General features: G+C 47.6%; 1 protein-coding gene and 1 long non-coding RNA gene across 3 annotated transcripts; one reads left to right on the top strand and one right to left on the bottom strand.

The window, feature by feature from the left end:
- The first annotated feature begins 728 nt into the window (after positions 1 to 728).
- Positions 729 to 20498, top strand: GALP (galanin like peptide). Of its 2 annotated transcripts, none has more exons than XM_084770648.1 (6): positions 729 to 850; positions 5193 to 5283; positions 9297 to 9345; positions 12572 to 12652; positions 16664 to 16741; positions 20039 to 20498. In XM_084770648.1, exons 2-6 carry the CDS (start codon positions 5200 to 5202, stop codon positions 20092 to 20094), a joined length of 348 nt encoding a protein of 115 aa, XP_084626774.1. In that variant the 5' UTR covers positions 729 to 850; positions 5193 to 5199; the 3' UTR covers positions 20095 to 20498. The 2 variants fall into 2 exon arrangements, with proteins under 2 accessions (XP_084626774.1, XP_084626775.1); XM_084770649.1 differs by lacking the exon at positions 729 to 850 and adding an exon at positions 2738 to 2798.
- Positions 16589 to 22073, bottom strand: LOC311591238. Its single transcript, XR_014777042.1, has 3 exons — positions 21994 to 22073; positions 21020 to 21148; positions 16589 to 16707 (listed from the first exon to the last, which is right to left on the bottom strand). It is a non-coding gene; the product is annotated as an uncharacterized lncRNA (long non-coding RNA).
- Between the last annotated feature and the right edge of the window lie 631 nt (positions 22074 to 22704).

The raw sequence follows: 22704 nt of genomic DNA on the forward strand, positions 1-22704 counted from the left end.
CTTGTTTCTGTCTGTCCACCCTCTGCCCCTGACTGGGACTGGGACTACAGGGAGGTATAGGACATCTGGCTCCTTACATGGATGCTGGGACCCAAATTCTGGTCCTCCTGATTACATAGCAAGCACTCTTAACCTCTGAGCTGTCTCTCCAGTCCCTTATTTATTTATATTTTTTGTGGTTGTTTGAGTCAGGGTCTCATTAAAGTCCAGAGGGGCCTGAAACTGATGTTCCCCTAGCCTCAGCCCCCAAAGTGCTGGGATTACAAATGTGGGCTTTCGAGGCCACATGATGGTGGCACAGCATGCCCTTAATCCCACCCAGCACTTGGAAGGCAGAGGCAGGAAGATCTCTAAGTTTGAAGACAGCCTGGTCTATATGTGAAACCCTGTCTCAGAAAACGAAGAACGACCACAAAAAAAAAAAAAAAAAAAAAAAAAGCAAGGGTGAGCTTTTCAGCCAAGCTCCAGGAGCCATTTTAGGATGAGGCTCATGGAGAAAGGAAACCACTGAGACAGACACACAGACACACACATGATGAAAAACAAAGGAACAAACAAACAACATACATGAGAGAGAAGATATCAAGGCAGTGGGGGGAAAGCCAGAGAGCCTCAAATCAAGGACCTGTGGGGGGGGGGGGGAAGCTGCCTCACACAAGCACCTTTGTCTGACATCACAGACCAGCTAATAACCACTCAAGTGGATGAGTCTTCCTCTCTGCCTCCTTCCTTACTACCCCGCCCACCCTTGTCTCTCGCCCTCACCTCCTCTCTTTCAATTCCTCATTCTCCTCAGAAGCATAAAAGCCAGGACCCCCGGGAGCTGCTGAGCGCTGCCAAATCCACACAGGTTGGCCTGGAGGGAACGCTGGAGGCTGGAGGGGTTGATGAGTCTAGTGGAGAGCAGCAAGGGTGTGAGAGGATGGGATGGCACGAGAGATGGGGCATCGGGGAAGGGCCAGTAGGAAGGACCTGGCAGAGAGGAGGGCGTGGGAATGGAAAAATTCCATGTGATGGGTGATGGTGGGTCTGAGAAAACCATGTAAAGGTTGGGTAGAGGAAGGAGTTGACTGTTAGCTTGTTTTCTTGGTTTTTTTTTCCACCTTTATGTTCCATGGCTTGCTTACTTTGTGTATGTGCGTGCTCACATACATCCCAGAGCACGGTTGTGGAGCTCAGAGGACAATTTCTAAGGACCAGTTCTCTCCCAAGATCTTGTTGCTCTTAGGAATCGAACCCAGGTCCATTAGGCTTGGCAGCAAGCCTCCTCTACCTGCTCAGCCATCTTGCTGGCCTCTGGTTTTGTTTTTTGCTTGTTTGTTTGTTTCTGTTTTTGTTTGGTTTGGGTTTTTTGTTTGTTTTGGTTTTTTTTTTTGTTGTTGTTGTTGTTGAGACAGGGTCTCCTGAAGTCCAGGATGGCCTCAGACTTGCTGCATAGAAGACGATGACCTTGGACTTCTAATCCCCCTGCCTCCAGCTCTAGAGTGCTGGGACCACACCTGCCTCTGGTGACCATCACCTCTATCCTTTCCTGGTCTCAACATTCTACCAGTCAGCTCTCTATACCACAGTTTCCATATCCGTCGATTCAAATAATCAAAACTGAAAAAATAAGCAGGGGAGGCCAGTTGGGTGGCTGAGCTGGCAACGTGGTTGGAGCTTAACCCTTTTAGCTCCAAAGTTCGCTTCCTAGGATCTACATGGTGGAGAGTGAACTGGCCCCTGAAATTTGTCCTCTGGCCCCCTCCATACACGTATTGACGTGTTTCTTAGGTTTCCTTAAGGACGCGACGTAACAATATTTACAGAAGATTTTCTTTTTCACTGTCCTAGGCAACGTTGCCTAGAGGCGATTGAAAGTCTAGAGTAGAGGGCTGGAGCCGTGGCTCACTGGTTGAGAGCAATTGACGACCGGGGCTTGTTCTCCAGCTCCCATAGCAAGCGGCTCACAGTTGATTATAATTCCATTTCTAGGGGCTCCGACACCTGTTTCTAGGGTGGGTGCATATTGTGCATTTCATAGAAGGGACTGGAAGAATGACAAATGTGGGTATCTGCAGAGGAAGTGTCCCATGGGCACTGAAGACAGTCGTACACACTTAACTGTACATTTTCTCTCAACCAACTCTCTTCTTTTTTTTTGTGCTGCCTCTTTTTTAAAGTTATGTTTTATTAATTTATTCATATTACATCTCAATGGTTATCCCATCCCTTGTATCCTCCCATTCTTCCCTCCCTCCCATTTTCCCCTTACTCCCCTCCCCTATGACTGTTCCTGAGGGGGATTTCCTCCCCCTGTATATGCTCATAGGGTATCAAGTCTCTTCTTGGTAGCCTTCTGTCCTTCCTCTGAGTTGCCACCAGGTCTCCCCATCCAGGGGACATGGTCAAATATGGGGCACCAGAGTTCGTGTGAAAGTCATACCCCACTCTCCACTCAACTGTGGAGAATGTCCTGTCCATGGACTAGATCTGGGTAGGGGTTCGAAGTTTACTGCACGTATTGTCTGTCCTTCCAACTCTCTTCTTTACGCCCTTCCTGCCTCGCTTTGAGTGCTCCGGTGCTACACGTGTGGAGGTCAGAGGGCAACCTGGGGTGGTACCTCTTCTCCTTGTTGGGTTCAGGGGCTCCTGTTTACAGCCTTTGAGCTGTGACCACCAAAGTCACTGTCTGTAAGCTCCAGGAAACTTCCCTGTCTCTGTTGTCCATCTCCGTGTAGGACAACTGGCATTGCAGGTGCTTTGCTGGGCTTTCACGTGAGTTCTGCGACCTGAACTCCTGTCCTCAATCTTGCTAGGTGAGTGTTTTGTGTATCTATTGAGCCATCTCCCCATCGAGTGTGCCCCCCACCCCCCCACTCCCTCTCTCTCCCTCTCTCCATCTCTTACTCCCCCCTCTCTCCTTTCTGTTACAGTATCTTGTATCCGTTCAGCCTACAAAGCAAATAACTGACACAGGGAGACTAAAACGTTCTTTAAAGCTGCCAGCGCTTTGCCAGGCAGAGTCTGAACTGATCCTAATCTACTCGTAAACTAAACAAACTACTCTAAACCTTATAACACACATATATTTCAAGCACTCCCCACTATGACCCCTCGGCCGGTCCGCGTCAAGTTCCCACCGTCCTCCTCCAACCGTCCAAAGCTCTTTTCTCCCTCTCTCTCTCTACCCGGCCAACTTTTCCTCCCTCTCCAGGAAGTCCCGCCTTCAACTTCCTGTCCTTCTGCTGTTTAGCTGATTGGCTAAACAACACTTTATTGACGGTTGATACATTCATTCAGCATTCTTCCACACCTTTCCTTTCCTTTCCTTCCTTCCTTCTTCCCTTTAAGATTTATTTTATTTTGTCCTATGTGCATGTGTAGCATGTATGCTCAGGTGCCAGCAGAGATCAGAAGGTGTTACATCCCCTTCAACTGGAGTTATAAGAGCTTGTGAGCACCTGGTGTAGCTTGGACTGAACCCAGGTCTTTTGCAATAGTAGAGAGTATTTTTGTTTGTTTGCTTCTTGTTGTTGTTGTTGTTGTTGTTTTTCAAGACAGGGTTTCTCTGTGTAGCCCTGGCTGTCCTGGAACTCCCCTCGCTGTACACCAAGCTGGCCTCTAACTCACAGATCTGCCTGCCTCTGTCTCCTAAGTGCTGGGGTCAACGTGTGTGATACCACACCACCTGGCACTAGCAAGTATTCTTAACCACTGAGCCATCTCTCCAGCCTTATCATTTTTTTCCCCCGCACTCGCGCGCACGTATGTGCATGTGTGTGTATACAGAGGCCAGAAGAGCGTGTCAGACCCCCCTCAAGCTGCAATGCGCATGCGGACAACCGAACTTGGGTCCTCTGGAAGAGCAGGGACCATTTTTAACTGCTAAACCATCTCTCCAGGTTTTGCCTCTCTTTCTCTTCCTCTCGTTCTTAGCTTTCCTTTTTAGACAGTATTATGTATCCCAGGCTAGCCTCAAACCCAAGGATGACCTTGCATTCCTGATCCTTCAACCTGCACCCCTGGAGTGCTGGGATTGTAGGTGTACATCTTAGTCCTTGTTTTATTTAAACACATATTTCAAAATGAGGCTTAAAAAAAAAACCCTTAGGGGCCGGGCGGTGGTGGCGCACGCCTTTAATCCCAGCACTCGGGAGGCAGAGGCAGGTGGATAGCTGTCGGTTCGAGGCCAGCCTGGTCTACAAAGTCAGCCCAGGACAACTAAGGCTACACAGAGAAACCGTGTCTTGAAAAACCAAAAATAAAATAAAATAAACCCCTTAAACCAGATGTAGTATGTACATATAATCCCAACACTCCAGAGTGGAGGCAGGAGGATCAGGGTTTGAAGCAAGCTGTTTAAAAGGTGAGCTCTCTGTGAGTTTATCCTGTAGCGCAAGTCTGCCATCCTAAAGGAATTGGGGCAGGAGAGTCAAAAATTCCACACTAGCGTGGGCTGCACAATAAACTCAAGGCCACCCAGAGAAAATCAGATTCTACCTCAAAATAAAACAAATAAAAAAAAAACATGAGGGATATAGATAATTCAATGACAGAGCATGTGCCCGGAGACCCCCAGTGACGGGCTGGAGTGTTGTGACTCAGTGTAGGACACATGCCAAGAACCCCTCAGTGAGGAGCTGAGGTGCGGTAGTGTGGTAGACGGCATACGTATGAGAAGTCCGAAGTTCAATTTCCTTTACCACTCCCCCAACCCCTAAACACCACACCACACACACACACACACACACACACACACACACACACACACACGAGAGAGAGAGAGAAAGAGAGAGAGAGAGAGAGAGAGAGAGAGAGAGAGAGAGAGAGAGAGAGAAGAGATGCCAAAACAAGCAAACTAAAGATCAAAATGCTCATTTTACTTTTTCTGTAACACATTTAAAATAAAAAGACATGATCTACCAACCATTAGTCATAGTGATGATGTCATGTTGCATGCCTACCGCCAAACTCTTCCAGTGGTAGGTTTTTGTTTGTTTGGGTTTTTTGTTTGTTTGGTTTTGTTTTTTGTTTTTTGTTTTTGTTGTTGTGTTCTTTTTTCTTTTCTTTTGTTCTTTTCTTCTCTTTTTTTCTGAGGTAAATTCCAGTCAGTAAAGTTCTCTCCCCATCAGTGTAGCATACACCTTAGCTTTGCAGACCACCTCTCCCTCCGTCTTCGCAGCCTTCCTCACTGAGCCTTGTTCTCCCAGCTCCAGGATGGCCCGCTCCCCGCATCTAGTCCTCCTCCTCACCATCTTGCTGAGCCTGGCGGAAACACCAGAGTCTGCGCCTGCTCACAAGGTAATAACTTCCGGCAACTGCTTCCCTCTGTGGAGACATTTAAAAAAAAAAACACGTTTCCGCTTTGATCCTGAAGGACCTTAGTGGGGACAAGCTAATGTCGGGAAACCGAGAGGAATGATGGGAACTGACCTCACCAACGTGGCCCTATGAGTGAAGGAGAAGACAGGAAGGGAAAAGAAAAAAAAAAAATACAGGGTTGGAATTCAGCTTACTCAGCCCGGTGTGATGACACCTACCGGTAATCTCAGCACTCTGGAAGTAGAGACAGGAGGACTCTGAGTTCAGGGCCAGTGGCGCAGCATAGCGAGGGGAAAGGGTGATGGATGCAGCTCAGCTAGCTGGTGGAGTGCTTGCCAGCATGGGGGAAGCCCCAAGTTCCATCCCTACAGGGCATGGTGGTGTCTGCAGAGGGCGGAGAGGGTCAGGAGCGGAAGACTAACACTTGCACTACTAGTAGTAATTATAATCCACGAGCTAGCAGTATTGAGGCTAGCCTGGGCAACACGAGACCCTGTCTGAAGGAACAAATAAAATAGAGGGTTAACGAGAAAGCTCAGTGGGCAAAGCACCTACTGCGTAAGCCTGATGAGTTGAGGTCGAACAGGAGACAACTGAACTCCAAAAGTGGCGCTCAGATCTCCACAAGTATGCTGTGGCGCGCGCGCATGTGCATAAGCACCCCTCCCCCCCCAAAAAAACCCGAAATGAAAAAAGAAAAAAAATGACAGCACAGTGAGGGATGTATGCCTAAAGTCCCAGAGGCTAAGGAAAGAGTCCTACTAGACTGGGAGCAGCCACTCACTCCTCTATAGCCAGTCCTTGTCTTAAAAACAACAAACAGAAATAGACCAGGCACGGTGGCCCTTGCATTTAATCCAAGTACTGACAAGGCAAGGACAGGCTGAGCTCTGAGCGCTTGACATACGACGTAGTGGGGAGTGCCAACCGTGCTCCGGTGTATTTTTATTTTTGAGACAAGATCTCTACTCAAGAACTGGGCATGGAGCCGGGCGCGGTGGCGCACATCTTTAATCTCAGCACTCGGGAGGCAGAGGCAGGCGGATCGCTGTGAGTTCGAGGCCAGCCTGGCCTAGAAAGCAAGTCCAGGACAATCAAGGCTACACAGAGAGACTCTGTCTCGAAAAACTAAGGAAAAAACAAAACAAAACAAAACAAAAAACAAAGAACCGAGCATGGTGGTACATGTCTTTAATCCCAGCACTCTGGAGGCAGAGGCAAGAGGATCGCTATGACCTTCAAGTCCTGAACCTCCTGATTTTTACCTCCAGAGTGATGGGGTTACAGAGCGTACTATCACAGCTAGGTTTATACTGCGCTCGGGACTCAAACCCTGGGCTTCATGTGCGTTAGTTAGGCAAGCACTGTATACAACTAGGCCTAATCTGGTCAAGTTAGAACTCCGTATGAAGTTGATGGGTAGAGCTGCGCTTCGCAGGCTCCACAGCTCTCCCTTGGGCGCATTAACTAAAACCACGTGAGCAAGACAGACTCTGAACGCACGGTGACTGCAGCCAAAGGCAATGAATGCATTCTAATCTGGAAACTCACTGGGAGAATGAATGTAAAATGCTCACTGGGCCGGGCATGGTGATCTCAGCCCTTGGGAGGCAGACATAGGAAACAGCAGAAGTTTAAAATCATCCTGGACTGCGCAGCAAGTCTGAATCCCTTCTCAGCATTTTGGCTAAGATCTAGTGTAGTAAATTCAGGGCCCACCTGGGCTACAGGAGAGCCTTGTACACTGTACCTGTTGTGCTCTATGAGGAACGGGAGAGACTATAACAGTGGGCTCGTGAAACTGTTCCCACCACGTAAACAGAGTCGCTGATGGAGAGCGACTCAGGATTCTTTTTTTTTTTTTTTAAGATGCACTTATTTATCATGTATATAGTGTTGCTTGCATGTAAGGCCTGCAAGCCAGAAGAGGGCATCAGATTACATTACAGATGGTTGCGAGCCATCATGTGGTTGCTGGGAATTGAACTCAGGACCTTTGGAAAAGCAGACAGTGCTCTTAACCTCTGAGTCATCTCTCCAGCCCACGACTCAGGATTCTTGTTTTGGTCTGTGGGTCCTCAGTATGGGCGGAAGCAGGGTTTATAAGCATAAAAACCACAGGCACCGGGGCCAAGTTACAATTGTAATTTTTACCAATCAGAACTCGGATATTAAGGACTTTCCCAAGTGTTCCATCATTGTCAACTGACGCAAAAGCAAGCTTTTTGCCTAGCCAATCAAATTCGTCTGTTCTTTCTGTTATTAGGATCAGTCATCATGTTTTGGGGAGCTGTTGTTGCTTAGTGAGGGAGTTGGTCAGCTCAGGTAAAATGGAGTCTGAAGTCAAAATGACAGTGCTTAAGACAAATTTCTTAAAAAAAAAAAAAAGACTTATTATGTATACAGTATTCTGCCTGCATGTACACCTGCAGGCCAGAAGAGGGCACCAAATCTCATTATAGATGGTTGTGAGCCATCATGTGGTTGCTGGGAATTGAACTCAGGACCTTCGGAAGAGCAGCCAGTGCTCTTAACCTCTGAGCCATCTCTCCAGCTCCAAGAGAAGTTTCTTTACCTGTTACAACGCCCTATCTCAAATAATTGAAGACAAAAGAATAGTAATAACAATAAAATATCCTCACTGCACATAGTCACACAAATGATAAACACAGGAGGTAACGGATTTGTTTAGCACTGAAGCCGTCCCACAAATTGCATATTTCAATGCATGTACTGTGTGCCATAAACATTTCCATTTTTATTTCGCAATTAAAAATATGCTAAAGCCAGGGAGTTCTGGCAAGAGATCACAGCCAAAGACCTTCTAGGTCTGGGTGATCCAGCTGGAATGCAAATATTCCTTTAATCTAGGAGACAGAGGTAAACAGATCTCAGTCCAAGGCCAGAGCAAGTATCAGGTACAGAAAAGCTTAGCTCCGGGGGGGTGTGGTGATACATGCCTTTAATTCCAAACGAAGGTAAAGTTAAGTTCGTAGAAGGAAGCACCTTTAATCCCAAACAAACATAGTCTGTAGAAGGAAGGATGTCTAATTGAGTGGCAGAAAAGGCGATGAATCAGAAAATTTGATAAAATAGGATACGCCCAACTCTCACTAGAAGAGAGAGGAAAGGGAAGCTACTTAAGGGGCAGTTTTTCAGAGAGAGAGGCGGCTGTTTTTTTTTACCAGGACAGTAACAGAGAGATGGACTGCAGAGAGACAGAACAGCTGAGCTGAGCCAGCCAGCGCAGAGCTCAGAAAGAACAAGCAAGGGTGAGCTTATTCAGCAGTAAGTCTCAGAGGCTGAAAACATTCTAGGTTTAGGTTAGATTGTACAGAGACTAGAAGCTTCCAGGACTAGGCCTAGGTTAGCAGAAGGAGGCAGTTAGCCTCCCAGATAACCACTGAGCCAGGAGAGTAAAACTACTTTTACCATCTAAGTTGTGTCTACATGCTGAGTTTCATGGCCTGAGGAGTACTTTCCTCACAGAGTCAGCTGTGCTAAGTAAGGTCTGGGGTCGGGGTGGGGCTGTCACTAAGGTCCTGTCACAGTCAACTACCACCCTCACACCCCCCGCCCCGGTGTCTCCCTCCACACCTGCAACTTTCCTTCTCTTCCTGAAGCAAGGCCTTTCAAAGCTTCCCTTCCATTCCAAGCTGTTGTATTTTAAACATAGTGTTCCTTACAGTCTGTCTGGTGTGTGTGGTGTGTATGTGTGTGTGTGCGTGTGTGCATTACACAACAGTGCATTACACCAGGAGAGTCCTGGGGAATCAAAATCATACTTGGCACCAAAGCAACCTTAAATCTATTGAGCCATCTTGCCCGGGTCCTCCACTTGCTGGATTCTAGGGACGCACAGCTCTGAAATAGGGACTAAGCAAAGCTGTGTCACTGGCGAGTATCCAGGTGGCATGGTGACCTCTATCACCCTAGACTGCCGGGGTCTTGCCACTTTTCTGTCTGAGTCCTCATTTCTTTATCTCTTCCAGGGACGAGGAGGCTGGACCCTCAATAGTGCCGGTTACCTCCTGGGTCCTGGTAAGTGTGCTTTTTTTTGCCCCTCCATGTTCCCTCACTCACTCATACCTACCTGATGCCAATGGCTTTGTGACCCTGGAAAGACACAGGGTTGGTTGCTTTTGCATCACTGTGACCGAAACATCTGATGGGAAGAGTGGAAAGATTCCTTTTGGCTCACTGTTTCAGAAGGTTTAGCTCTGTCATGCTAGGTAAGTCCCGGTGGGCCAGCATGCATCATGGAAGGTGGGAGGGTGTGCAAGAAGCCAGGGGTCACTGTGAAGCCAGAACGATGGGTCAGACTACGGCCTTCAAAGCTGGTCCCTAGAGACCTATTCCCTACAGTTAGGTTCCATATCCTACAGGTTCCACAACCTGACAGAATTGTAAACGAACAAGTGTTTAGAACCTGAGATCATGGGAGACTCAAACCGTAACATCCATATCTAGATGGGTCTGAAGGGTTAGTCCAAGCAGAAAACCAGGTACAGGGCCTGTTGAGGGTGCAAGTCTCAGTTCTGCCACTTGCCTGGTGTGCAGGATTAATCGCCCTGGGCCTCCCTTTTCTGAGGACAAAGGTGGCTCCCACACTGATAAGTTGTGAGGTTTAAGTAAGTTAGATGCAGCTCAGCTGGTAGCGTTCCTGCCTCACACACTGGAAACCTTGGGTTCGGTGGCCAGAACTGTATAAAAAAAAAATTATACGTATCACAGACCTGTCATCTCAGCACTTGAGAGGCAGAGGCAGGTGGGTCGGGAGTTCAAGGTCATCTTGAGCTACTTAGGGAATTTGAAGGCAGCCTGAGCAACCTGAGACGCTGTCCTAAAAACAGAACAAAACAAGAGGTCTGGCAAGATGGCCCAGGGGGTAAAAGCATTTGCCTCCAAGCCTGATGAGCTGAGATCCAGCCTCCAGCATCTACATGGTAGACGGAGGGACCAGTTCCTACAGGATGTATTCCGTTCCCTACAGGGATGAAGTGGCATGGGGGAACCTATACACAGAATCACAGACACAATAAGCACCCAGATAAATGTAATTTTTAGCAAATGAGTTAAGCAACGCTGCCACTCAGTGGGTACCATAGTCTCTGCTCACATCGGGCACCATATCGGGATTTAGACGCCATGTTTTCCTCATTTTCTTCTTTCCTAAATGAATTTTCTTAGGAGCGCGTGTGCCATGCTCAGTTCCCACCAAATTCAGCATGCACCCACGTTCCCAACTACGTCAGAGGCTAGGCTCAGTTTGTTAGACATAAAATTGAGTCAGGTGTGGTGGGGGCACACCTTTAACCCCAGCACTCAGGAGGCAGAGAGGCATGCGAGTCTCTGTGAGTTCGAGGCCAATCTAGTCTACAAAGTGAGCTCCAAGCCAGCCAGAACGACATGGCGAGAGTCTGTCTCAAAATTTAAAGGAGGTGGGCAGAGGCCCGTGTGTCAGGGTTTATATAAACTGTTCTCAGTGCTTAGTCAACAGAAGAGTTCTCCGCACTTAGTCAGTCAGCACTCCTGACACCCAAGGCTGATGTCTGACTTTGCAAATTCATAAACCAAACTCCTTCACTTTTCCTATCCTAAGTCTCCAGGACTTTCATTATGAAGTGAGAAACTTTGTTGCTTTCTCAGGCTTTACTCAGAGGTCTGTGAATCCTCGGGCTGGATAGCTCAGTGGGTAGGGGTGCTTCTTGGCAAGCCTAAGAAACCGAGTTCAGTCCCCAGAAGGAGCCCAAACTGACTGCCATAAGTGGTCCTCTGACCCTCATACATGTGCCCATCCCATGTGTGCTGCCCCCACATGTCTCTCTTTCTGTCTCTTGTGAGAGCCAAAGTTACAATGTTAATTACTGTGCCTAAGAGAGTCCCATGAAACAACAAATGCCTCTAGCTTGCCCAAGGACAGATGCTTCCTGAAATGCTCCAGGCAACACAGGTTTTCACTCCCCTAAGCAAGTTTGTTTGACCCAATTTCATTAGATGCATTTGATCACATGTAAGTGTGAGGTAGGCAATACATTAGGATATATGCTTTTTCCTGATTGGACCTGATGGGGAAAACAGTGGCCTTATGGGGTTGCCTTTTAAAGCCTCTGCTGTTAGATCCAACAATAGCTACACAAACCACTGACTCTGGTCTCAGTCAGGTATGGATGGTTTATTGAACGCACACCCCAAGACTAATTGAGATTAGGGACACAGTGGACTTTGGAGCCAAATTGTTACATTGACCTGTTTTGTTTGTTTGTTTGTTTGGGTGTTGGTTTTTTGAGACAAGGTTTCTCTATGTAGCCCTGGCTGTCCTGGACTCTCTTTGTAGACCAGGCTGGCCACGAACTCACAGCGACCCGCCTGCCTTTGCCTCCTGAGTGCTGGGATTAAAGGCGTGCGCCACCATGCCCGGCCTAAGCCCTGCTTTTTATAAGAAAAACTCTATCCAGGTAACAACCAGGTAACCATGTGAGAAGCAAGGGGGGAGGACAGAATTACATCACTTTGATTAGGTAAACATAAGAAAAATTGATTTCCTTCTGAGCATAATGTACCCAGGTGGCTAGGCAAAGCATTTTAAGCTGACCGGCTAGGATATAGGCTTGGGGACTTTTCAGTTCCCTACCATCCCAGGAGAAAGGAAGGTAGCAGGGTATTTTGGTTTTGTTTAAGTAGAACATAAATCATCCGTTTAAGCAGAATGCTCAACAAGTATTGTACTCTTAAGTAAAAGGCTATTCAAGCTCCCAGGCAGATGAACCCTGGGAACCTAAATTTAATTTTACCTTATGATCAAAATGGAGCCTTGGAGGCAAAATGGCTTCTGACATGCTAAGAGTGGTAGCTGGTATTAAACAGAGGAAGCCACAGTTATGCTAGGAACTGAAGAAGGTGTCAAGGGAGGGGCTATAGAGTTTAAGTTTACGACATATTCTCTCTCTCTCTCTCTCTCTCTCTCTCTCTCTCTCTCTCTCTCTGTCTCTCTCTCTCTCTCTCTCTCTCTCTCTCTCTCTCTCTCTCTCACACACACACACACACACACACACCCCTAACAACTAAATAAATGGAAACAAAGAAAGTAAGAAAAGCCCATGTTGCCATGATAACCTGACAGAAAGAACTGAAAACATGAGATCTCTGCCCAGACATAGGCGTGTTTCCACCCTAGTCCACGCCATGTGAATTAGGCATGGCCGATGCGCCTGTGTAATGTCATTCTGCTTAACAGCTCTCCTGCTGTCTCCCATCCCTCCCCTAGTCTTTCACCTTTCCTCAAAAGCAGACCAGGGAAGGAAGAGGGACTCAGCTCTTGAGATCCTGGACCTGTGGAAGGCCATCGGTGAGTAGTCATACTCCCCCCAATCCCACCCCCCACCCCCCCACCCCCTCCCATCTCCAGCATCCTCCTCCTCCACCTACTTATAGCTGGCTTTGGAAACTGGTGGGTGTGGGCTCCACCCCTCACTCTGTCACTTCCTAGGGTAGAAGGACATGGGAAAACAACGTGAATCTATCATGTTTTTAATTTCTCCACAGGTAAAAATCATAGCCTCTATCTCATTGGGCATGGTGGTGCATGGCTGTACTATTTCACTTGGGATATGGAGCTAGGAGCATTGGGAGTTTGTCACCTACGGCTACACAGTGATTTCTAAGCCAGTCTAGGCTACATGATACCCTTCTCAACACTGTCCTCCCCAAGGGAAAAAAAAATAGATCCAGCAAGATAGTTAGTTCAGTGGTCTGGGAATGGTGGCGTACACCTTTAATCCCAGTACTCAGGGAGGCAGAGGCAGGCAGATTGCTGTGAGTTCGAGGCCAGCCTGGTCCACAAAGCAAGTCCAGGACAGCCAAGGCTACACAGAGAAACTCTGTCTCAACAAAAGAAAAAAAGAAAAGAAAAGAAAAAGATGCCTCAATGGGTAAAGGCACTTGCTGCCTAGCCTGGCCACTGAGTTCCATCCCCAGGACCTATGAAACAGAAGGAGAGAACTGACTCCCGTAAGTTGTCCTCTGATCTACATCTCTGTGCAACACACACACACACACACACACACACACACACACTTGCACATACACAGGTGTAACAACAAAAACAACAATAATAAAATAGGCTAGACCTGGGAAGATAGTTCAGTCAATAAAGCGTTTGTTGTACAAGTATGGAGACCCAAGTTCAGAGCCTACATGAGAAAGTTGGGCAAGGCAATGCGTCTGTAATCCCAGTGGTAGGGAGACAGAGACAGGTCATCTTGGGCTTGCTGGCTGTTTGGAGCATAGCACAAAGGTCCTGGTGCCCACAGCCCTCCAAAGAAACCAGAAATGGTAAGCACACAGGATTGTCTACCTTTCCAAATGAGAAAGATGGCAGAAAAAAAAAAAAACCAACCCATCCATGTTCTTCCATCCAGAAAGCAGAGAACTGGAAGTGATTGATATCCCGGTGATCTGTGTTATCTGTTGGCTTAGGCCTTATCAAGCTCCTCCAACCGGGACTGGAGGTGGCTTAGTAATCTAAATGACCCTCATAGCCAGGGGCTCCCCAAACTCCCACAACCAGGACCAGTGGTGGCTAATAGCCCAGATGGTCTCTATGGTACTTGTATGACCCAACATCAGGCCAGAGCCTTTCATAGACCCTTACGCTAGTACAGGTAGCCTATCTTTAGAACCCATCTTCTTGGGGAAAAATTACATGTAGCCTGGGTTGAGTTTCCATGTAATTATACTGCTTTGTGCACTGTCAGTTGAGTTATGCTGGGAGACTCCCCCGCCCCTGCCCAACCCCACCAATAACTCTGGGTTTAAACATGCTAGAAATGAACCACCTGATTTCAGACTCTTTATTTACTTATTTTACATATATGAGTACTATATCTGGACGTCACCTGCAGGCCAGAAGAGGGCATCAGATCACATCATAGATGTGCTCTTAACCACTGAGCCATCTCTCCAGCCCCTGATTTCAGACTCTATAAGTTTTGATTCAGGTTGATGAAGTCAATCTGAACCAAGTTTTCATTCTCATAGCTTCACGGTTCTCATCTCTCTCTGTCTGACATCTTCAGAGATCCCATCACTGGCCAGCCAGCCTAGCCAAATTGATCAGCTCCAGGATCAGTGATCTATCCTGTCTCTAAAAACTAAAGCGGGAAACAACGGAGGAAAAAGCCTGATGTTGGCCAAATGATGGTGGCTCATGCCTTTAATACCGGCACTAGGGAGGCAGAGGCAGAGGCAGAAGCAGGCGGATCCCTGTGAGTTCGAGGCCAGCCTGGTCCACAGAGCAAATTCCGGGACAACCAGGCCTACACAGAGAAGCCTTGTCTCAAAAATACAAAAGTACAAACAAATGAACCAAAGAATCTAATGCTGACCTTTGGTTTCCACAAACATATTAATTTATTTATTCATTTTTGCATCCGAGTCATAGCCCTCAATCCCTCCTCAACTGCCAGTCCCACCCTCCCTCCCTTTTCCCCCACCCCTTCCTCTATTCCTCAGATAAGGGGATTCCCCCCTTCTCATACATGCCAGCTCATCAAGTCGCTGTCATCAGTGTCCTCTTCCCCTGTGGCCCAGGAAGGCAGTCCTGCCAGGGGGAAGTGATCAAAAAGCTGGCAAAAAGAGGACAGCATCTACTCCTCTTACTAGAGGTCCCACATGAAGCCTGAGCTGCCCATGGATGTAGGGGGCTAAGGTCCAGTCTGTGCATGGTCCTTGGTCGGTGTTTCAATCTCAGCAAGCCCCACTGGGCCCTGGTTAGTTGGCTATGTTCGCCTTCTTGTGGAGCTCATGTCATCTTTAAGTCCCTTTCTCCTTCCCCGAGCTTTTCCACAGATTCTCTACCCATCACCCACTGTTCGGCTGTGAGTCTCCGCATCTGTTTTGAACCGCTGCTGGGTGGAGCCTCTCAGAGGAGAACTGTGCTAGGCTCCTGTGTACAAGCACAGCAGAGTATCGTTAATAGTGTCAAGGGTTGGCTCTCTTCCACGGGGTTGGTCATGGATTGGGCCAGGCGTGGCCAACCTGGGTTTTATTGATATTTGGAGCTGGGCACTTCTTGGCTGCTGGGGACCAATCCCAGATGGGCAGTGCAGCATACCTTGTTTCTACCCACTCAATGACGAGAGTACTACTCCCTTCCCTCTCAGTCATGGCAATGCAAAACTTCTCCAGACAAAGGATTCCATGTCTCTCACAAGGGCACAGTCATGATTTGAGAGCCACCAGGTACTCAGAGATTCCAAGGAAATAAAGTGAAGCCACGTTACATGTATAAACAGTGAATGTCACGGAGCCTCTGCATTTATTTATGTACCTATTTATCTACTTATTTACTGTGTGTGTGTGTGTGTGTGCACGTGCCACAGCTTGCTGAGGAGATGAGAGAACAACTTATGGGGAGGTCAGTTCTACGTTCTCTCCTCCTATCATTGGGCCTCAGGAATGAAACCTAGTTTATCCAGCCTAAGTGTCCCTCAGTAGAAGAATGGATAAAGAAACTGTGGTACATTTACACTATGGAATACTACTCACCTATTAAAAACAAGGAATTCCCGAAATTTGTGGACAAATGGATTGAACTAAAAATGATCATAATGAGTGAGCTAACCCAGAAGCAGAGAGACTCAAATGGTATATACTCACTTATATCTGCACACTAGCCCAAGGGGCAGGTCCCATGAAAGTCTTCACTTACCAGGAAAGTGGGACAGAGGGGAGGACATCCTATTGAGACTCTAGGTGAGAAAAATATAGGAGAATGGGGAAATAGATGGATCCAGAGGGTGCTAGAAACCTACAAGAAGAACACTATGATGGGTGGATCTGAGCCCAGGGGTTCTGCTCCATCTAAGGCACCAACCAAGGACAATACGTGCAGTCATCATCAAACCCCTACCCAGATCTAGCCAAGGGACAGAACATTCTCCACAGTTAAGTGGAGACTGGGGACTGACTTTCACACGATCTCTGGTGCCCTGTATTTGGCCATGTCCCCTTGTTGGGGAGGCCCAATGGCACTCGGAGGAAGGATAGCAGACTACCAAGAAAAGACTTGATACCCTAGCATCATATTCAAGGGGAGGAGGTCCCCCCAGTCACAGTCATAGGGAAGGAGAATGGGGTGAAAGCAGGAGGGAGGGAGGGAAGAAGGAATGGGAGGATGCAGGGGATGGGATAGCAAATGAGATGTAATATGAATTATTTTATTTTTCAATAAAATGTGTTTTAAAAAAAAGAAACCTAGTTTATCAGGCTTGGCAGCAAGTGCCTTTACTCTCTGAGCTGTCTCTTCGGCCCTTTCTTGGTATTTCCGCTGGTCGTGATGTCTTGTTCCTTTTCCTAGACGGACTCCCTTATTCCCGCTCTCCAAGGATGATCAAAAGGACACTGATTGAAACGTTTTTCAAACCAGAAATTGGAGGTAAAGATGGGGAATGTAGAAAAGAGAGGGGAAGTGGGAGGATGAGTTGAGTGGTAGAAGGTTGGGGAGGAAGCTGCAACCAGCCAAGAGCATCCCTCAGCAAGTTTCTGAGCATCTCTCCACATGCCCTGACTCCCACTTCCCATCCTGCCTCCGATCAATAGCATCCCTTCACCTCAGACTCTGCCTCACTTCCAGCTCCAACTCCCCAAGGGGGTCCCAAGATCTTACCATTGAGCACTTTTCCATGTAAGACCCTAGACCAGAGCCTGATGTCCCCTCTGTGCCTACAGCTTTGCATGGCCAAGAAGCCCTTCAGAAACCAGTTGAGTGGTCACTTCTTTTTAGGGACTTCTCCTGACTACCATTTTTTAAAAAGTTACTCATATTAACTTTTTTTTTGAAGGGGGGGGGGCTGTCCTGGACTCACTTTGTAGACCAGGCTGGACTTGAACTCACAGAGACCCTATTAACTTTTTTTAAAGTAATTTATTCAGATTACATCTCAATTGCTATCCCCTCATTTGTATCTTCCCATTTCCCCCTCCCTCCCTCTGATACCTCCTGTAGCAGAAGATTCTAAGTGCCTATTGTGGGTGCTGGGAACTGAACTCTGGTCCTTTGCAAGATCAGGATGCATTCCTAGCTACTGAGTCATCTTTTCAGCATATATCTATTTGTTTATTTCACTTGGCTTGTGCACGTGTGTGTGTGTGTGTGTGTGTGTGTGTGTGTGTGTGTGTGTGTGTAACCTCCACAGTGTGCATGTGGAGGTCGGGTCTGGAGGACCTGCAGGAGTTGGTTCTCTCCTCCACCCTGTGGATGCCAAGGGGATTGAACTCCAGGTATCAGGCTTGGTGGCCCTGTACCGTTACCCATCGAGCCATTTCCATGGCTTCTATGTTTTTTCTCCCCCCCCCCACCGCCCCCCTCTCTCTGGTATTTTGAGACAGGGCTTCTCTGTGTAATATCACTGGCTGTCCTGGAACTCACTCTCTAGGCCAGGCTGGCCTTAAACTCACAGAGAGCCACCTGCCTCTGCTTCCACAGTGCTGGGATTATGGGTTTGTGCTATCCACCACCCAGCTTATGTTTCTTCTTTGGCTCAAGAATTTATCTGTTAAGTCAAACCCAACGTAATGGTACACACATAAAATCTGAGCCGTTAGGAGATGGAAGCAGGAGGATCAAGAGTTCAAAGTCAATCTCAAGTGCACGGAGGACTCAAAGTCAACCTGGGACAAGATGAGACTCTGGATATAAAGTAAAACACATGCAGCAAGTGGTGGTTGCGGTGGCGCACGCCTTTAATTCCAGCACTCAGGAAGCAGAAGCAGGTGGATCTCTGTGAGTTCGAGGCCAGTTTGGCCTACAGAGTGAGTTCCGGGATAGCCAAAAGCTACACAGCAAAACCCTGTGTGTGTGTGTGTGTGTGTGTGTGTGTGTGTGTGTGTGTGTGTGTGAGAGAGAGAGAGAGAGAGAGAGAGAGAGAGAGAGAGAGAGAGACAAAGTAACACACATCCAACATAAGCTCCATGTGCATAGAGGCCATTTCTGTGTATTGCCTGCTGTCTAGTACAATGCGTGGTGTACACTAGGTACTTGGCTGGGTTTGGTGGCACACGCCTTTAGTCCTAGCACTTGAGAGGCAGAGGCAGGTGGATCTTTGTGAGTTTGAGGCTAGGCTGGCCTACATAATGAATCCAAAACAGCTAGGACTACACAGAAAGAACTTGTCTCAAAAAGCCAATATACAATTTTTTTTTTTTTTGGTTTTTTGAGACAGGATTTCTCTGTGTAGCCTTGGCCATCCTGGACTCACTTTGTAGACCAGGCCGGCCTCGAACTCACAGCGATCCACCTGCCTCTGCCTCCCGAGTGCTGGGTTTTTTTTTTTTTAAAAAAAAAGATTTATTTACTTATTATGTACACAATGTTCTGTCTGCCAGAAGAGGGCACCAAATCTCATTATAGATGGTTGTGAGCCACCATGTGGTTTCTGGGAATTGAACTCAGGACCTTTGGAAGAGCAGCCAGTGCTCTTAACCTCTGAGCCATCTCTGCAGCCATAAATATGTTTTTAAAAGGATAATTTTAATTATCCAATGTGGGCTACACATCACCCTCACTCCTCCTCTTTCGCCTCAAGACCCAGTTTCTCTGTGTAGCCATTGCTGTCCTACAACTGACTCTGTACACCAGGCTGGCCCCGAACTCAGAGAGCTTCCTGCCTCAGCCTCCTGAGTGCTGGAATTTAAAGGTCTGCACCACCCAGCACACACCACCCTTTCTGACCAACAAGGCCCTCGGTGTGTGCTCACACCTCAGCTCGGCCTGCTTCCTCTGTTGGAACTTCACCTAATATCCCTATGTCTTTCTTGGATCTCAGTATTTTTTTTCTGTCCAAGTGAACACTCACTCCTCCTCCAGTCTCAGCCTCATTATTGGAATCTGATACCCCATGGTTTTACTCCAACTGTACAGCTCCTTTACAAAACATATGTTGGGGCTGGGGAGAACGGCTCAGGTGGTCCCAGCTCTTGCAAGCACGATGACCTCAGCTCAGATCCCCAGTACTACCTTTATGAAAAATGTCATGTGTTAGCCTATAATCCCAGCCCTGTGAGGAAGAGGAGGCGGAGGCAGAGAATCACTGGCACTTGCCAACTTCCGGCCTTCCTCCAGATTCCATGAGAGACTCTGTCTCCAATAACTCGGAGGTGGATACAGCAGGATGTCCAACATTTGGTGAATGGTATACCCATGCACACACACCATAGGCAGGCACGAATGCGCGCGCACGCACGCACACAGACACACCCACACCCCCCCCCCACACACACACCCACACACACCACAACACACATACATCTGGGCAAAACCCATCAACATAAAATAATTTAAAAAAAATTAAAAATATTTAAAGCCGGTACGCCTGTGGTCCACACCACTCCTCCTGCAGGAGAATCAGAGTAAATTAATTTATAAGGCATCCAAGGCCTCTGCATCATTAGTGGAGCAGAACTATTCAAAATCCACCCGCTGGGACCAGCGATATGGCTCAGAGGGTAAAGCGTTCGCCAAGAAACAGGGTAACGGGCTTGACTGCCACAACCCAGGTAAAAAGTGAGAGAACTGATTCCACGAAGTTGAACTTTGACCTCCAAACATGCATCACGACACACGCTTGTACCCCCTACACACCACCACCACCACCACCATCACACATGCCACACATACAGTGCTAACAAATAAAATTAATTAAAGATTAACGCACCTGTTGTTCTCCTGTTGCAGACCCGCACATACTGGACAAGAACGTTCCTGGGGAAGAAGCCACCCTGACGTCATAGAGAATTACCCACACCTCCTCCTCAGTCTTGACCCCACCCCCTGCCCGTGAAGCTCTCCCAACACCCTTTGCTGAGACTAAGACAGTTATATCCGTAAATGTCACTGAGATTTGCTGTAGTATGTAAAGAATCATGCTGACGTAACTCTGGAGTGTCTCTGGTTATTGGCTGAGATGGCTTGGTGGCTAAGAGCCACTTTTGCTCTTCCAGAGGATGTAAGTCACACAGAGGATGACAGCACACACGCTGCCAAGCTCATAACCGCCTGTAACTCTTAGCACCAGCGGCTCTGTCGTCTCTGGGCTCCAAGGGCACCTGCTACCTGCGCTCAGGTGCGCAGGCTACTTGCAGACACACAAAGAAGATGGTGTGTGTGTGTGTATGTGTGTGTGTGTGTGTGTGTGTGTGTGTGTGTGTGCACGGGCGTGCTAAAGACCTTGGGTTCATTTCATCCTTTATATTGTGGTTTTGATCACACACACACACACATGTGAAAGTCAGAAGACGCCTCTGGGGAGTTTACTCACCCCCCCCCTCCCATTCTGTGAATTCCAGGAAACTCCAGTTCATGAGGTTGGCGACAAATGCCTTGGATTGCTGAGCCATCTCACCGGTCCAAACTGATAGCTCTCTTGTAGGACAGTTCTTTGGAATCCCAGTCACAGCTCATTCCCTGGCTGAGATTCTTTGATGTCATGAAAAGGCTATCTGAGGTCATCTTTCTGTCTTCCTACGCCTCAGGTCAGAGGAGGCTATTTTGTACCAGATCTTCTCCCCTCCCCCCCCAGCTTTGCTCAAGGACAAGGCGCTGGTGGACCCCAGGGCCAGCCTCAGTACTTGGATCAGCTATGCCTGGTGCCAGCATCCGCCCAGCCCCAACCCACCCACCTGTTCCTACAGCCAACGGTTCCTTTTCCAAACTTACCAAAGCACCAGCTTGGCCTGGGTGGGGATGTGATTCGGGGAGAGGGTCCAACTTCTCTGCAGACACCATCTCCTGGACCTCCATCTTCCGCTTGAGGAAAAGCTCTGCCAGGTTAAGGTGCTGGTGGATCTGACGGGAGGTGAAAGCAAGGAGATACAGAGAGTGAAATCTGAGGCGAAAGAAGAGAGAGGAGCTTCTCATTTTGGAAACCAGGTAATATTAGTCCCAACCAGAGAAGAGATCTCTTCTGCTGTGGTGGGCCTAGGAGGCTTGTCAGAGCCGCTAAAGCCCAACTAAGGGGTGGGGAAACCAATCCAGCAGATGCTCAAATGCCCTGGGCTGGGCATTTAAGGAAAAGAACCAAGAGAAGGCAAGAGAGACAGAGACCCACTGGTTTGCACACCGGGGAATCCCGTACAAACATTTCATTGGAAGCCATAATGTATACACATGGGTTTGTAAGCCTTCTGTTGTTTGTTTCTCAGCTTTACTCTGTGAGGGTCCGATAGGATGCAGGATGCTTTTTCATTCCGTCCTGTATCTCTTGAGACTTGATTGTGTAGAGAAAGTTCTAACGTAGTTCCGAGAAAACAGTACATTCTTTTTTTTTTTTTTCTCCGAGACAGGGTTGCTCAGTGACAGGGTTTCTCCGTGTAGCCTTGGCTGTCCCGTTCTCGCTTTGTAGACCAGGCTGGCCTCAAACTCACAGCGGTCCGCCTGCCTCTGCCTCCCGAGTGCTGGGATTAAAGGCGTGCGCCACCACCGCCCGGCAAACGGTACATTCTTTTGTGTGGAAATTATTTTTATAAAAAACAGTGTTTGTTTCTTTCAGCTTCTTTCTTAACCCGGCTGTCACACAAATAATTAAGACTATCTTATAATACAAAGTTTCACAACACAATCTGAGCAGTTTAAGTCTCTTCTTAACCTTTTATGCTATTTTGTTTTCCTCCCAGCAAACACGCCAGCCATACTTGCACTTTGTTAGCTTTCCTGGGCTCCAACTAACTTCCTCCTCTTCCTGGGACTTCTCCTGGTTGCCCACTCCTCTGGCTCCTCTCCCTGACTCCGCCTCCTCTGGCTGGCAGGAAGTCCAGCCCTATTCTCTCCCCTCCTCATTGATTGGCTGTAAGATGCTCTGTTGACATAACAGCGGGCCAATTGAGGAACAGAGTTTACACATTGAGACAGGAAATCAGAACTTTAAATTACACAGTAACCTTATGCCTACACTTGTGTGTTTGGGTGAAATGTTGTATAAAAGTGTTTGATCCATTGGGTTTATAACGGCAATTACCACCAGCATTTCTCTGATCAGTGTTTCTGTGGATGTCCTGTGCATTGTCGAGAGAAGTGAAATCTCCCAGTACCACTGTATAAGGGTAAATATGTGATTTAAATTGCAATAATGTTTCTTTTATGAATTTGAGTGCTCTTTGGTTTGGGCATAGATGTTCAGAATTGCAACGCGCAGTTGGTGGATTTTTTTTTCCCCTTTGATGAGTGTGTAGTATCCTTCCCTATCTCTTCTGATTAGTTTTGGTTTAAAGCCTATTTTATTAGATATTAAAAATGGTTACACCAGCTTGTTTCTTAGGCCCATTTGTTTGGAATATGTTTTTCCCTCCCGTTTTACCCTGAGGGGATGGGCTATCCTTGATGTTGAGGTGTGCATCTTGGATGCA

Source organism: Acomys minous, assembly GCF_964271855.1.
Source record: "Acomys minous genome assembly, chromosome: 20".
Classification (NCBI taxonomy): domain Eukaryota; kingdom Metazoa; phylum Chordata; class Mammalia; order Rodentia; family Muridae; genus Acomys; species Acomys minous.